Here is a 13,421-nt window from a genome sequence, read left to right as displayed (position 1 = left end):
ACATATATATATGTTTTATATATTTTACTGTTTATATATTTTACGTTATAAAATGTTTATCTCTCTTGTTATTTGTATTTATATATTGGAATGTATTGTTAAAATTTTCTTTCTGTCAATTCTTTTAAAGTTAAATAGGGCGATACCGCACACGAAAACGGAGTTTTCGTATAATTTGTAATTAAAGTGTTGTTACATTCTTGTGTTTTTTTATCAGAAACGTTAATTTATTTACTTGTACGTACACACACACACATCTTTGAATTTTTTATTTGTATTTATTTGTTACATAAACGAAGTTAGTATAAGTTAAATTTTAGTTGCAATATTTGAATATATAACCAGCTAATGCTAGTGTTTAGTATACATTCTACTAAGAAATAAATATATACATAGCGATTAAATTTTGCCCAAGATAACATATTTATAAATCTCCATAGAACTATTGTTAGAAAATAATACGCCTAATGATTATTACTTCCATAGAAAGAAAAAAAAAGGCTATATCAAAGAAAATATCACATTTATACGGTATTCTGGAGATATTACGACAGTCGATTTTTATTTTAAAATATTCTGGAATAATTAAATTATGTATCGTTTTAGATTTATAATGACGGTAATTTTCAAATAAATATAGTATAAATAATCTAATTTATTTGTACAAACTTTATTAGAAAATTTTATATCTAAATGTTTATTCCTTTTTATAAGAATTATTTAACAAAATGATAATAGCGAGAAATAAAATTTTATCAGATTATCTTATTATGCTCATATCATTTATAAACTTGTAAAATACAAAAGAGATTTATGATTTATTCCAATGGCACATGTGGAGAATTAAATTAAGAGAATTTAAATTTAAATTTTTTCGATGAGATTTTGAAACATAATTACGACAGAGAAATGGTCAAGTTTTTAAAATGAATTTTGGAACTCATATGAAATAGCAAATATTTTTGGTAAGTCGATTTTTATATTAGGTCTGTTCGCGTCGTTTACACTTTTTGTATCTATGCTACGAGGGCAAGTCAATAAGTTTTTAGTAAAACACATTTTTTTGATCGATTCATTTTTATTTCTCAACATAGTCTCCTTTCAACTCGATACACTTGATCCAACAATTCTTCAACTTTTTCAAGCCGTCCAAATAATATGATTTGTCCAACCTTTCAAAATAAGCCTCTGTTTCGGCGATGAGCTGCTCTCTGGTGATGAATCTCTTTCCTTCGAACCATTCGAACCATTTCTTCAGGTTTGGAAACAGGAAATAGTCACAGGAGGCTAAATGGCGAATATGCTGAATGAGGAAGCAATTCGTAGCAGAATTGAATTTGGCCATCGGTGCCAGGCACATGTAAATCCATGCATTGTCTCTGGAAGAGTACTTTCTTCTTCGCCAAATGGGGACGTTTTTTCTTTAAAATATTGTTAAAACGGTTCAATAAGACTGCGTAGTAATCGCCATTGATCGTTTGTTTCGACGGAAGGTAATCGATATGAATTCTACCACGTGCATTCCAAAAAACTGTGACCATTATCTTTCCGGCCGATTTTGCGGTCTTCGCCTTCTTCGGAACTAGTTCACTCGATGAAATCCATTGTTTTGACTGTTCTTTCGTCTCAGGTGTGAAATATCCATGTTTTGTCTACAGTAATGAATCGATGCAGAAATTCATCTGAATTACGTTGAAACATCTCCAAATATTGTTTTGAAATCGTCACACGGTCGCGCTTATGATCCACAGAGCAAACGCGGCACCCATCTTGTCGATAGCTTTTTCATATCCAATTGTTCGTGCAAAATTGAAATCACTGTGATACGCCTGTGGCCTCAACAAGCTCTTTCGCTCGTCGATCAATCAAAACAATATCGTGGACTTTATCGATTTCTGACGTAGTAGCCTCAATTGGACATCCCAAACGAGGTGCATCACATGATGTAACACCATGTTTAAATTTATTCATCCAATTGTATACAGTCGCAAACGCTGGAGCAGATATGCTATAAACATTATTCAACTTGGCTTTCTTTCGGCGTTAAATCTTTTATATGTAGATGTTTGATCACTGCACGAAACTCATTTTTTTCCATTTTGCAAAAAATATAGAGATTGTTCGCTTTAATTGTCTACAGAAATGAAATTACGCGATAAATTTAACTCAAAATTTGACAGTAATTAGCTGAGAGATGCTACTTGTCAAAAAATAATGTGACATGACACTGCGAGTGCACTCTGAACAAATTTTCTAAGAACTTATTGATTTGCCTTCGTACTTAGTATCTTCAATTTCTCTTTTTTTAATGTCCAAATATATATTTATCTCACTTTAAGTTCAAAATTTTTGAGAATTTCAATCAACGTGAACAGATCTATTTAAAGACCATATTACGCATATAAAAATTTTATAATAAGATCGTAAAATCAAGCAAATTGATTTAATAATCAAAATTGCAATCTCAAGTTTTAAAACTCTCAACCCGCTTGACTGTGACTACATTTACACGGCGTGTTTAATTGGGTTTATTGTAAAAATAATTCTGTAGTTGGCCAATCATAGCCGCGCTCAAAATGGAGCGGTCCTCTCACGAATTAGGGGTGCTCCGAGTGCCAATTCGGCGTGACATAAAGGGAGGTACAGCGAATCCTGGAGCACCCCGCTGACGGTGTTCCCAGCAATTCAAACTGGAGCGGCAGTGATTGCCATCTCGCAAATCTAATGATGCTAACTCTCGAAAGATCTTAATGATGATGACCATATCCGATGTTAGAAAAGTCTAGATCTTTTCAGAAGATCGGTACTTATAAAACTATGCCAAACCAGTCACCCAAGCTCCAATCTCGCAATAGTACTTGTAATCAGAACCTCGCGTCTCGCGCATCATATCTTTACTTAACAGTTTTGTACATTGCCGAGCATCGGTTGCTGCAAATAAAAGTACGAATTTATCATGTGAAATAAAGTGTTCAGAGAAATAACTCGAATTTTTTCTTTATTGCACCTCGCTACGTCTCCTGACACCAGCATCGATCCTTTCTAACGAGTGCAGAATTTACACAATAGTTGTTCCTCGGAAGAATGGAACGATTGTGATTGGCCAATTTTATAACTATGGATTTTATTAAACCTAGAGATCCTATAATCAGAGTTTGACGAATATAGATCAAAAATAGTGGATAGAAAGATAATAAAGTATTGCTTTCTTATATGAACACATGCGCAAAAATTGTCCTAAATTTAGGATAAGTTGATTGGTTATTCTAATTTAGGACAAATACTTGATTGTCCTAATTTAAATCCTAATTTGCTGGTCATTATGCGCAATGGAATATTTTATATTCTTATGCCAGCTTATAGTTATCTATTCAGCAAACAAGAATGGATGGAAATGAATTGAAATAGATTCAGATTTTCAGAAATATTGATTCACGAATGAATTAAAATGAATGCTTTTCCATTCTGAATGCATTTTTATTCATTTATAAGAATTGCATGGAGCATACCTCTATGTCTTTCAATCTAAAAATAATATTAACTTTTACTGTGCACACAAACAATATTGTGAATACTGTTCAATTCAAAATTTTGAATAGGAAAGTTTCCAATTCAATTGCATTAAATTGAATCTAATTGAATCCAATTAAATCCAAAAAAAGTATTCGCTATTGAAAATACGTATTCGGATAGAAAAAAATTTTAATCCATTTTAATCGATTCTCGTTTGCTGAATATTTCTTTCTTTTTTTTGCACTCGTTTTCGGACATTGGTCTAGTTTCATGAGAATTTAAACTGGATCAGACTATAACCAACCAACTACAATTGGCATTCCCCTGTCGTTTGACTGTAACAGAATAATACTGTATCAATACTCGACTGTAGTTGATTGGTTCTTACATAGCAACGTCTATTTTTCCAAGGCAAGGAGATGATAAAATGATATTTGATTCATATAAATCGTGCATGAACATAAGTATCATAATGAATCAAATATCGATTTATCATCTTCAGTCTTGAAAAGTGGACGATGCTATGTAGTTGCTATGTACATTCATTTTGTCGTAATGCGCGGCAGCATGTTACAGATTTTGACCCGTCATATCCTCTCCCAGTTTCTCTCTGCTAGACAATAGTATTGATTGCATCCCATAGATTTATAAAAAGGAGCGTTTAAGGTTTAAACACAAAAGGCACAGATAGTAAGCACAGACAACAGGGAATAACAAGCCTTCCAATCAGAGCTCTGATATGTAAATTCGATATTATATTCCAGAGCTCTGATTGGACGGCTTGTTATTCCCTGTTGCCTGTGCCTATTATGCCTTTATATGAGAGAAGTTGAAGATAACATTGAAGAATAGCTCTATTCTATAATTGTTTTTCTCTTTTATAGTGAGCGATGGAAGCCCAATCAGCTTAATCATAAAGCCACACTTTCGAACGTCTATCTTCATTGTTCTCAGCCATTTCCTTGCCGCGGCGACCAATCAATTCTCTATTAGAAAAAAAGAGATTATTTCTTTCTTTTTCTATAAAGTCTTCAGCTTTTTTCGTATAAATGCTCCATCTATCTTATAAGTCTATGATGCACCCATTGTATCAAAAATTGCGAACACGTAGTTCGCAGCTATTCCGAGAGAGGTCTCTATTGAAAATTCAAACTTATTCAAGTTAAAATGCGAGGGAAACATGTCAGTTACAACCGTTATTGAGATACCTGGACCGGCCAGTATGATATCGTGAAGTATATATTATTGGTCTGTTTTCTGTGGTTAAATCAGTGTACACTTTTTGGAACTTAAAGTGAAATAGATATATTTGATATTTATCGAAAGTGATAGAGAGACTCTAATGCAAGACTCTAGTGCAGGAATAGAAAACAGACCATTTATTAAAGTTCATTTGAACAAGTTGAACTCTTATTGACGTCTCCCAACGCTTATTGTATTTTAAGACTACATCGACGTTTCTATATTTATATTTCATATAAGTGAATGGTAGGTATGTTATTAAGAATCTTCCGAGAAGAATTTTGGACATCTAATAAATGCCTGAAGAAATTTCTAATCCTATCATTTTCTTTTTTAATAACAATATATTTTTATTTGGATACTGAAAATGTAGATGATTTGGAACAGTGTAAGTGATTTGGGACAGCGTGTATTTTTGTTAAATGTCAATCATAGGGTACATACCACATAGATTAAATTTAACAGGAATACATGTTGCTCCAAGTTACCTGCACTCCCAAGTTACCTACATTTATGGTACTTTTTAAGTTTAATATATATTTTTCTTTATAATTTTATAAAAAGGTCACATATGAATGCTGTTATTGATTTACATTTAAATGAAATAATTTATATTTACATTTTCTTTTATTAAGATATAAACAAACTTATAATTATTTTGTATTTGATTATTATCTATACAAAAAAGAAAATGTTAACAATTGGACATATGTTCGTTATTGATTTTTTTTATTGTATTCACAATGAGTATTTTTATAAATGTTAAGAAATACAGCAATTTATATATGTATAACATTTTTTTCTAGTGATATTGTATAGTAAACATAACATTGGTTCTATATCAATTCTATTGCCATTTTTCATTGGATATTGTTTATAATGGATTATATAAATAAATTTTCAACATCCGTACCTGTTGAATTTAATGAATCTGTTGAAAATACGATGCATAAGATGCAGGAACATGCCAGAAAGTACTCAGACAAAAAGTATGTACATATAAACACAATTGTACTGAACATTAAATCTGTATTTTTTAATTAAACTTTTTGCACCATTTGTTTTTTTTTTCTCCATTTGTAGAGAAAAAGAGAAAAGAAAAATTGTACAAGAAGTTTAGCTGAAAAATAGATGTATTGCAATTATACAGTCATACAGTAAATACAGTTTTTAATAAATAATCAACATTCTATAGGATTTTTAAGTATTAAATATTTTCACATTAAATTAATAATCAATTTAAATTATTAATCAATTATGTTGTCATTTTAAATTTGTTTATGGATTTCATAAATTAATTAACATAGAATTTATTAACATTAAATAGACCCTACAAATGGAGCTTAGAGGATTTTGAAATTGGATCGCCATTAGGGAGAGGAAAGTTTGGCCGTGTATATTTAGCCAGGGAGAAGACTACTCAATATATGGTTGCCCTGAAGACATTATATAAAATTGAATTGATGAAAGGACGCGTGGAAAAACAAGTAATGCGAGAAATTGAAATACAATCACATTTAAGGTATACCACATTTAAGGTATATATGTATTGAAAAATATTAAATATTTTCTTCATAATTATTATCTTGTTTATACGTGTTCCCAGTCATCCAAATATTCTTCAACTGTTAACATATTTTCATGATAACAAGAGAATTTATCTGGTATTGGAATTCGCCGCCAGAGGCGAATTGTACAAGGAATTGAAACGTCAACCGAACGAGAGATTCAATGAGCACTTGTATGTATTTGTAATTCTAACACATCCATTGTTATGTATAATTTAAAATATAAAAATTATTCAATATTCCATCAGATCTGCCAAATATACCTATCAAGTAGCCGACGCTTTGGAGTATTGTCACCGTTGCAATGTGATTCACAGAGACATAAAACCTGAGAATTTACTACTTACATATAACGGAGATATAAAACTCGCAGATTTTGGTTGGTCTGTACACGCACCATCCGCAAAGTAAGCACAAAGCTCACGTTTTCATTTTTTTAAATAGTACAATACTTATAATTTCGAAGAAATATATTTATTTCACAAATTTAATTTTACTGCAAATCATTTAGAGCTGAATCGAAATTTATTCTTTCAGACGAGAAACATTATGCGGAACATTAGATTATTTGCCACCAGAAATGGTAATGGGACAGAGTTATGATTTCTATGTTGATCATTGGTGCTTAGGAATTCTTTGTTATGAATTTCTTACAGGGCAACCGCCTTTTTTAAGTGGCACCACACAAGAAACATATGCGAAAATAAAAACTATAACTATACAGTGGCCAAAACAGATTAAACCTGCAGCCAAAGATCTTATATCCAAGGTACCATTTGTGTTTTATATATCTCTATATCAAAATATACATGATAAAGATTTTTTATTTATAAAAATGTATTTCGCAGTTGATCAAGAAAAAAAGTTTGGAGCGAATTTCCTTGGCTGAGGTTAAAATACATCCCTGGATTGTACAACACTACAATCCTTTATCTAAAAGGAAAGATTAAACTAAAAAGGAACATAGTTTTTTATCGATTTCACAACATATATATTTCATGTTCGACACTTTTATTGTAATCTTTCTTTTTAAGTTTTTTTAATTAATAATATTTAGATTCGCGTTACGGCCACTTTAAATTGATACCCGTTACATCCAATGCGACAATGTCCACTTCGTTATTAAGAAAATCGCACAAACTCGGCTTGGTTCTGCCGAAATCTCCATGTACGAATTCTTTTACGTATGTACCTGCTTGCGTTTTAACATCGAGAACAAAAAACGCATCAGTACTTTCTGCAGCAGTGGACAACAATTCCTTTAGCTCGTGCGGTTTCGCCCAACGCGCGCGCATTTTGTAAATTATACGCGTTCTTGGACTCAATGGTCGTCTGTGCAGCACTCTCAGTGGTGTTCTTTGAATAATTTTAACGTTTTCCAATTCATTCAGATGCTCCAACGGCGGTAAACTGCCACTCACGTCTCGGCAGACACATAGCGCTCGATAAAACTTTGTTTTAATGTTCTCACCTTCCTTAAGCTTCTTCAAATCAAATCTAAAAGTATACATTCGATACAACTTTCTTATTTAATTGAATTCCTTTTTTTAATCTAATTTTAAATTACTTTGTTTATCAATTGTTCTTATTATTTAATTTTATGTATTACACTGTATTTTTTATTCTCATTTTAATTAAATTTTGAAAAAGTATACCTTGAAAGAACCTTTAAATTCGATGTTATTTGAACCTGCTTAGTCGATTGATTGATACTACTGGTCAGACACATCAATAGTTCGTTCGTGATATTCGTCATACGAGGATTCAATAGTTCAATAGCAAATGGTCGGCCACCATATATGTTTCTGACATCGACGTCTTCTCTTCCTGATGATAAAAATTTTATCGCTGTGCAAACGTAAATATGTCATAGCGTTTTTGTTGAAAAAAAAATTATAACAAAATTAATGAATATAGTCAAAACATACATTCTGCTTTTACCATTTCTGCGATGGGATTGCAGAGTAAGTCTTGCACCGAAGTTTCCACTTTTTTCTCACCGTTTATAAGCCACGGAGTCTGGCTGAGTTTTCTAGAGAGTTTATTGTAACGTCCTGAAATTTTAAAGTTTTAAAGAGATCTCATGCTGCATAGTAAATAATTAGTTTGTTATTATTTAAGTTCATATCGTTCATATCGTAATTCATATCGATACCTCCTATGAAGATGCTGCTATGAGAACATAAAACATCGTCAACATGAACAAATGTTTTCGGTATGATTTGCGAAATCGTGAAATGTCGCATGAGTTGCTCATCTGTCATTTCGATCAGTAAAGTATCAACATTCTTCCTACTAAATTTATTATCGTTACATTTTCTCTTTTTCTGTTTCTTATTATTGCCTCCCTTATGTTCGTTTATTCTACAAGTAGAAGTTTTCAAAATGCATGAAAAATTTTCTCTAATCTAAAGAACATCTATATAATCTATATTATTAATACATGCATACATATATATATATATATATACACAATCACAGTTTCATTTCTAATTACATGAATTTTTAAAAATACGTACAATTCTTTAAATATCATTTCGTCGTCGGCATACATTAAGAAGATTTCGATGAGAAAGGGCGATGGTGTCGACAGATCTGCATGTTTTCCTGTAGCTTGTTCAAGTTGAGGAATTATAAACGATTTCCAAATATCTTTGACATTTTGTAATTTTGTTTTAAGAGTACTTAAGATTGATTTATGAATATCTATCTCTTTGGACATGTAAGCATATAATATGTGTTCTCTCAGCTTTACTGATACAGGAACAGTTAATGCACATGTGAAAGTCATACAATCATAATCTTTCTCCTTTACTTTTTCTGCTATCTACAAACAATTGAAATTAATTTAATGTCAGTGAAATTAAATAGAATATAGTTTTGTGTGTGTGTGTGTGTGTGTGTGTGTGTGTGTGGATACTTTACTTTTGTAATTACGTTCTTTTGTTCCTTATCCTGAAGAACTCCTAAACATGCAATGCAAGTTGTTTCTTCCATAGAAGCATCATCTTTTATATCTGCATAACTTAGCTATAATTGATATTAAAATATAAGTGTGTCAAATCAAGTTTATGAACAAAATTATTTATTCATAAGCTTTTTTAAAACAAACTACTTCATTAATATTTAAAGTTACTTATTCCTTTTTACGTGAATTAATTATTGCACATTTATTGCAAATTTAATACAGATTTTTATTCAGATTTATTGAAATATGAAGAATAATATCGATATAATTTAAACAAATCTTCTTATTAAAATTGATATTCGAGATTATTCATTTTTTTTAACATTATTCATTTCTTACCTGTGCCGCAAATTCGGAAGGCTTGTAATAACATTCCGACGTGCGGTATCCGATGAAACGAAAACAACATCTCAAACAGCAACCTCGAGATTTTAAAAAGTGAAAGATCTTTCTCTCTTCTTCCGTCGTCACCATATTCATCTTGATATTAAAATTTATGAAAATCTTCAATATAGTGATTTCCGATATCTAAAACTATATCAAATATTTGTCGGATAATGGTCTTGATTTAACACATTTCGCTGTAGATTATTAGTTGTTTTTTATTTAAATCCATTCTCAGATAATTCTCACTTGTGACATAACACCCAGTTGAATACACATTCCTTTTGCATTCTGACAAGTAAGATTTGATTGAGTTTTGATCTATAATCTGCACAAGATCGTGGGCTTTAATGAGTCTCGTAAACTCACTTTAAAGTAAGGTTATGAATCTACATGTGATAACTTTTTACCAAAGTAAGCAAGTAGTGACGTTATTAATCTGATTGTGAATACAAAATACTTAGCTCACTCTGTTCACTTTAGAGTTTAGACTGAATTTCTCTTGTGTGTAAATGGAAAGCTATTATTGTCTCTGCTCATGTTTGTGATTATTTATTTATCTGTGATAATTACATTAAGTAAACGAAAATATGTAATAGAAGATATTCACGCATTTTATTAATTTTTATAAAGCATTGTCTGAAAATGTCTGAAAATCGAATGTGTAACTATTTTTAGGACTGTATAACCTCTTATAACCTCCAAATGTTACTTTCTAGATAGCCAAATAAGGGCAATATATTGCCATTTTGCTATCACTTATTCCGCATTCAATTTCATCAAACTAAAGTCAAGGTTTTTCCACAAACCGTCTATTGTTCTGATGTCATGTAAAGTCTTCCTTAGAATTCAGCAAACTGCTGGCAAGTTGTCATCATGCGTGCATGGCGTGCCATCACTTTGCTATCAACTAGTTTGACTAGTTTGACTAGTTTATTAGTTCTCAATGTATACAATTTCGTAAACTCATGAAATCTATTTGCCCTTTTGATGCTAACTCAGTTCACATTTAATTTCAATGACAGCAAATTATCAACAAGTTTAAAACAATATTGCAGTGCATCAATTTGTTCCATATGCTAAATCTCGCTTGGCTATCTGGGTTTATACTTGTGTTTATTCGACAGGTTTAAGCATTTATGCCACTTTTAGTAATATAAAGGTTTAAGCATAATCGATAAGTTCAGTACAATGATTTATACAATTTTTGTGCTGCCATAAAAATTAGAGTTTACTATTGTGGTATAAGTTACATGCATCTGGCAAGTCATTATAAATGAAAGCATTAAAAGTATTATGCTGAATTTTACCAATTACGATATAAGTTTACATTTTCCTCGTGTTATGCCTCCTTTAACTTTAAAAAGCCGTTCGTTCGAATTATATAATCTCAAAAAGTACTGCAAAAATTTGTTTTAATTAATTCAAAGTATCACTTGTTCAATCAAAAAAAAAGGGCCGATCTTACCAACTCCGATTAATTTAATGGGTCGATTACATTGAAATTGATCAATTGCATTTGCTATTCAGCAGAATTGACCAATCATGGTTGACACTTCATCGACCGATTAGCTTTGAGATCCCTCAATTCTGACCGATAAGAATTGGTGAAACTTAAGAATAATTAAAGAATGGTGAATATAATCACTTATGTTAAGATTTTTAAAATGTAAGAAGAAAATTACACAATTAGTCCTTAATAAACGATTTTTGATACTTTTGTACTAAATGTTGTCAATAATATTATATATTATGTTGTCTGTAATGTTATAAAAAACATTTCCCTAATAACCCTGGTGAAAATATTTTTCATATAATTTTTTAGAATTTCTATATAATTTTTCAGAATTTCTCTATAATTTTGTAACTTTCTCACATTTTTTTATACGAATTGGAATATTTCTCAGAAAATCTACATCTTTTCTCAGAATCTTTCATATATATTAATTATGAAATATCGTAAGATTTTTAAGATTTTTTGTAAGTACAATTTCTGATGAAATGTTACAAAATGTTTAAAAATACTTTTTAAATTTTTTATATTTAAAAATTATAGGATGAGAAATTTCAGAATATTTCAGAATTCACTTATATGAGAAGTTCTGAGAGAAGATGTAAACTTTCTGAATATTTTTGAGTATTTCTAAAAAATGTTCCAATTCGTATAAAAATTATAAGAAAAATTTTCACCAGGAAAATGATAAGTTTTTTAATGCAATAGCAATAATAAAATGCATTGTTTAAAATATAAATGCAATACAATTTATAACCATTCTTGTAGTCAGTTTTAAGATGATATTTTTCCTTTAAACATTTTTGTTTCAGAGTTTTATATTTATATGAAACAGTGCATTTTTCTTATTTTGTTAGTAAATATATTTACAATAATTTATTATAGTTATAACAATTTATCTACAATTTGTTATGGATATATAATTGCACAAATACTTTCTAAAGATGTCAAAATATATGTAAAAATTGTTTAATAATTTATATATACTTGTAAAAGTGAAAATTAAGCTAGGACATGAATGACCGAACGTGTGTAAAAATTTAAATGATCTTTTCTCAAATTAACAGAAACTTATGCACACACTTTTTTATTTATCTATTTTTTTATTTTATCTTTTTATTTATATTCTATACATATAGGTTATCAAGATATCTTACTAATTTCCTTTTTTTTTAATAATTTGCTTTTGATTTTTGGAAGAAATTATAAAATTTCTTAGAGCCTATTGACAAGTGTTCAAATTATTCCATAATCCAACATATTTACGATTTTAGTACGTAATTCTATTGGCAAACTCTCCAAACTAGGACCCATGAAATTTACTACTAATAATATGTCAGTACGCAAAGGTATGACTAATTTGTCTTTAAACCTGAAAAAATCATTTTGCATTAAGCACTTTATAAATTAAATATATAATAAATTAAATAATAGGCATAAAAATGATACAGGTGTAAATTATACAATAGATATATAGGCAATACAATAGATATATAAATAAAATAGTTTAGCAGACTAGTTACCTGTTAAAAGATTCAAATTTGAGTTTTGGTTTTATTCATTGTATACATATATAAGAGAAATTTTTAATGGTAGAAAAAATTCCATTGAAAAAGAAGAAATGAATACATTCTAAATGCACAACTTAAAATTAGTTAACTTGAGATAATAATTGATATTCAGTGAATTGAATATGCACAAAATGAGAAGATTTTTAAAATATACCGTAAAAAATTAAACAAAATTTTTTAAGTTTTATATATATAGTAAATTTTTTTTTGCATATTTAATTTTTCAAATATTGACACACAAGCAAAAATAAGATGATATATTCTAATATTGCATATCAATTGAAATATAGAAATTCAAATAATAAGAATACATACAGTACAATAAACAAAATCATTCATACCTATGTGATATCTCTTTGAGATTCATATATCGAAGACACAAATTATTTGTGTATGGATTCACATATTTTAATGTTTGTACAACCATGCTATAAATCTTCATATCTCGTATATGCGATAATATATTAAGTACCAATTTATCACCACAAGTTATGACAATTAATTTTGATCTAATGTAATCTACATTACGCAATGTTAAATAGATTTCATATACTCCTGTTTCTTGAGACTTCCAATTTTTAGGTATATAAACTAATCTTGTATTTTGCTCCCTGTAAATAATGCAGATTAATAAATATCAAAAGCATAATAATATATACATA

At 29.7% G+C, this 13,421-nt stretch overlaps 3 protein-coding genes across 5 annotated transcripts in view; 1 reads left to right on the top strand and 2 right to left on the bottom strand.

The window, feature by feature from the left end:
* Positions 1-5,611: 5,611 nt before the first annotated feature.
* Positions 5,612-7,134, top strand: LOC108692761 (aurora kinase B; the record flags this gene model as incomplete). The annotated part of the gene is made up of 5 exons (XM_018201183.1): positions 5,612-5,744; positions 6,083-6,277; positions 6,362-6,496; positions 6,572-6,730; positions 6,861-7,134. Coding segments are annotated over exons 1-5 (873 nt in total), but the record flags the coding sequence as incomplete, so codon positions are not given.
* Positions 7,135-7,387: 253 nt separating this feature from the next.
* LOC108692756 (putative tRNA pseudouridine synthase Pus10) lies at positions 7,388-10,502 on the bottom strand. Of its 2 annotated transcripts, none has more exons than XM_018201176.1 (8): positions 10,485-10,502; positions 9,631-9,825; positions 9,249-9,353; positions 8,843-9,150; positions 8,479-8,687; positions 8,252-8,377; positions 7,979-8,171; positions 7,388-7,820 (listed from the first exon to the last, which is right to left on the bottom strand). In XM_018201176.1, exons 2-8 carry the CDS (start codon positions 9,769-9,771, stop codon positions 7,388-7,390), a joined length of 1,515 nt encoding a protein of 504 aa, XP_018056665.1. In that variant the 5' UTR covers positions 9,772-9,825; positions 10,485-10,502. The 2 variants fall into 2 exon arrangements, with proteins under 2 accessions (XP_018056665.1, XP_018056664.1); XM_018201175.1 differs by lacking the exon at positions 10,485-10,502 and adding an exon at positions 9,925-10,204.
* A 1,871-nt stretch (positions 10,503-12,373) lies between these two features.
* LOC108692750 overlaps positions 12,374-13,421 on the bottom strand; it is a 2,187-nt gene continuing 1,139 nt past the window's right edge. For both annotated transcript variants that reach the window (XM_018201165.1, XM_018201164.1), the window contains exons 3-4: positions 13,101-13,370; positions 12,374-12,560 (exon numbers count right to left, since the gene is read on the bottom strand). In XM_018201165.1, coding sequence (XP_018056654.1) covers positions 12,425-12,560; positions 13,101-13,370 — 406 coding nt within the window. In that variant the 3' untranslated portion in view covers positions 12,374-12,424. The remainder of the gene's footprint in view (positions 12,561-13,100; positions 13,371-13,421) is intronic.

This window comes from Atta colombica, unplaced genomic scaffold (assembly GCF_001594045.1).
Source record: "Atta colombica isolate Treedump-2 unplaced genomic scaffold, Acol1.0 scaffold82, whole genome shotgun sequence".
NCBI lineage: Eukaryota > Metazoa > Arthropoda > Insecta > Hymenoptera > Formicidae > Atta > Atta colombica.
Note: the sequence above shows the minus strand (reverse complement) of the source record. Positions and strands in the feature narration are given on the sequence as shown.

What these genes read in the sequence shown, in the direction of transcription:
- LOC108692756 (XM_018201176.1), bottom strand. Translation starts at nt 9,771, where the DNA reads ATGAATATGGTGACGACGGAAGAAGAGAGAAAGATCTTTCACTTTTTA. An exon ending in TAGCAGCATCTTCATAGGAG is followed by an intron (nt 8,378 to 8,478) that starts GTATCGATATGA and finishes TTAAAATTTCAG; the next exon opens with GACGTTACAATAAACTCTCT. An exon ending in AATTTAAAGGTTCTTTCAAG is followed by an intron (nt 7,821 to 7,978) that starts GTATACTTTTTC and finishes GTATACTTTTAG; the next exon opens with ATTTGATTTGAAGAAGCTTA.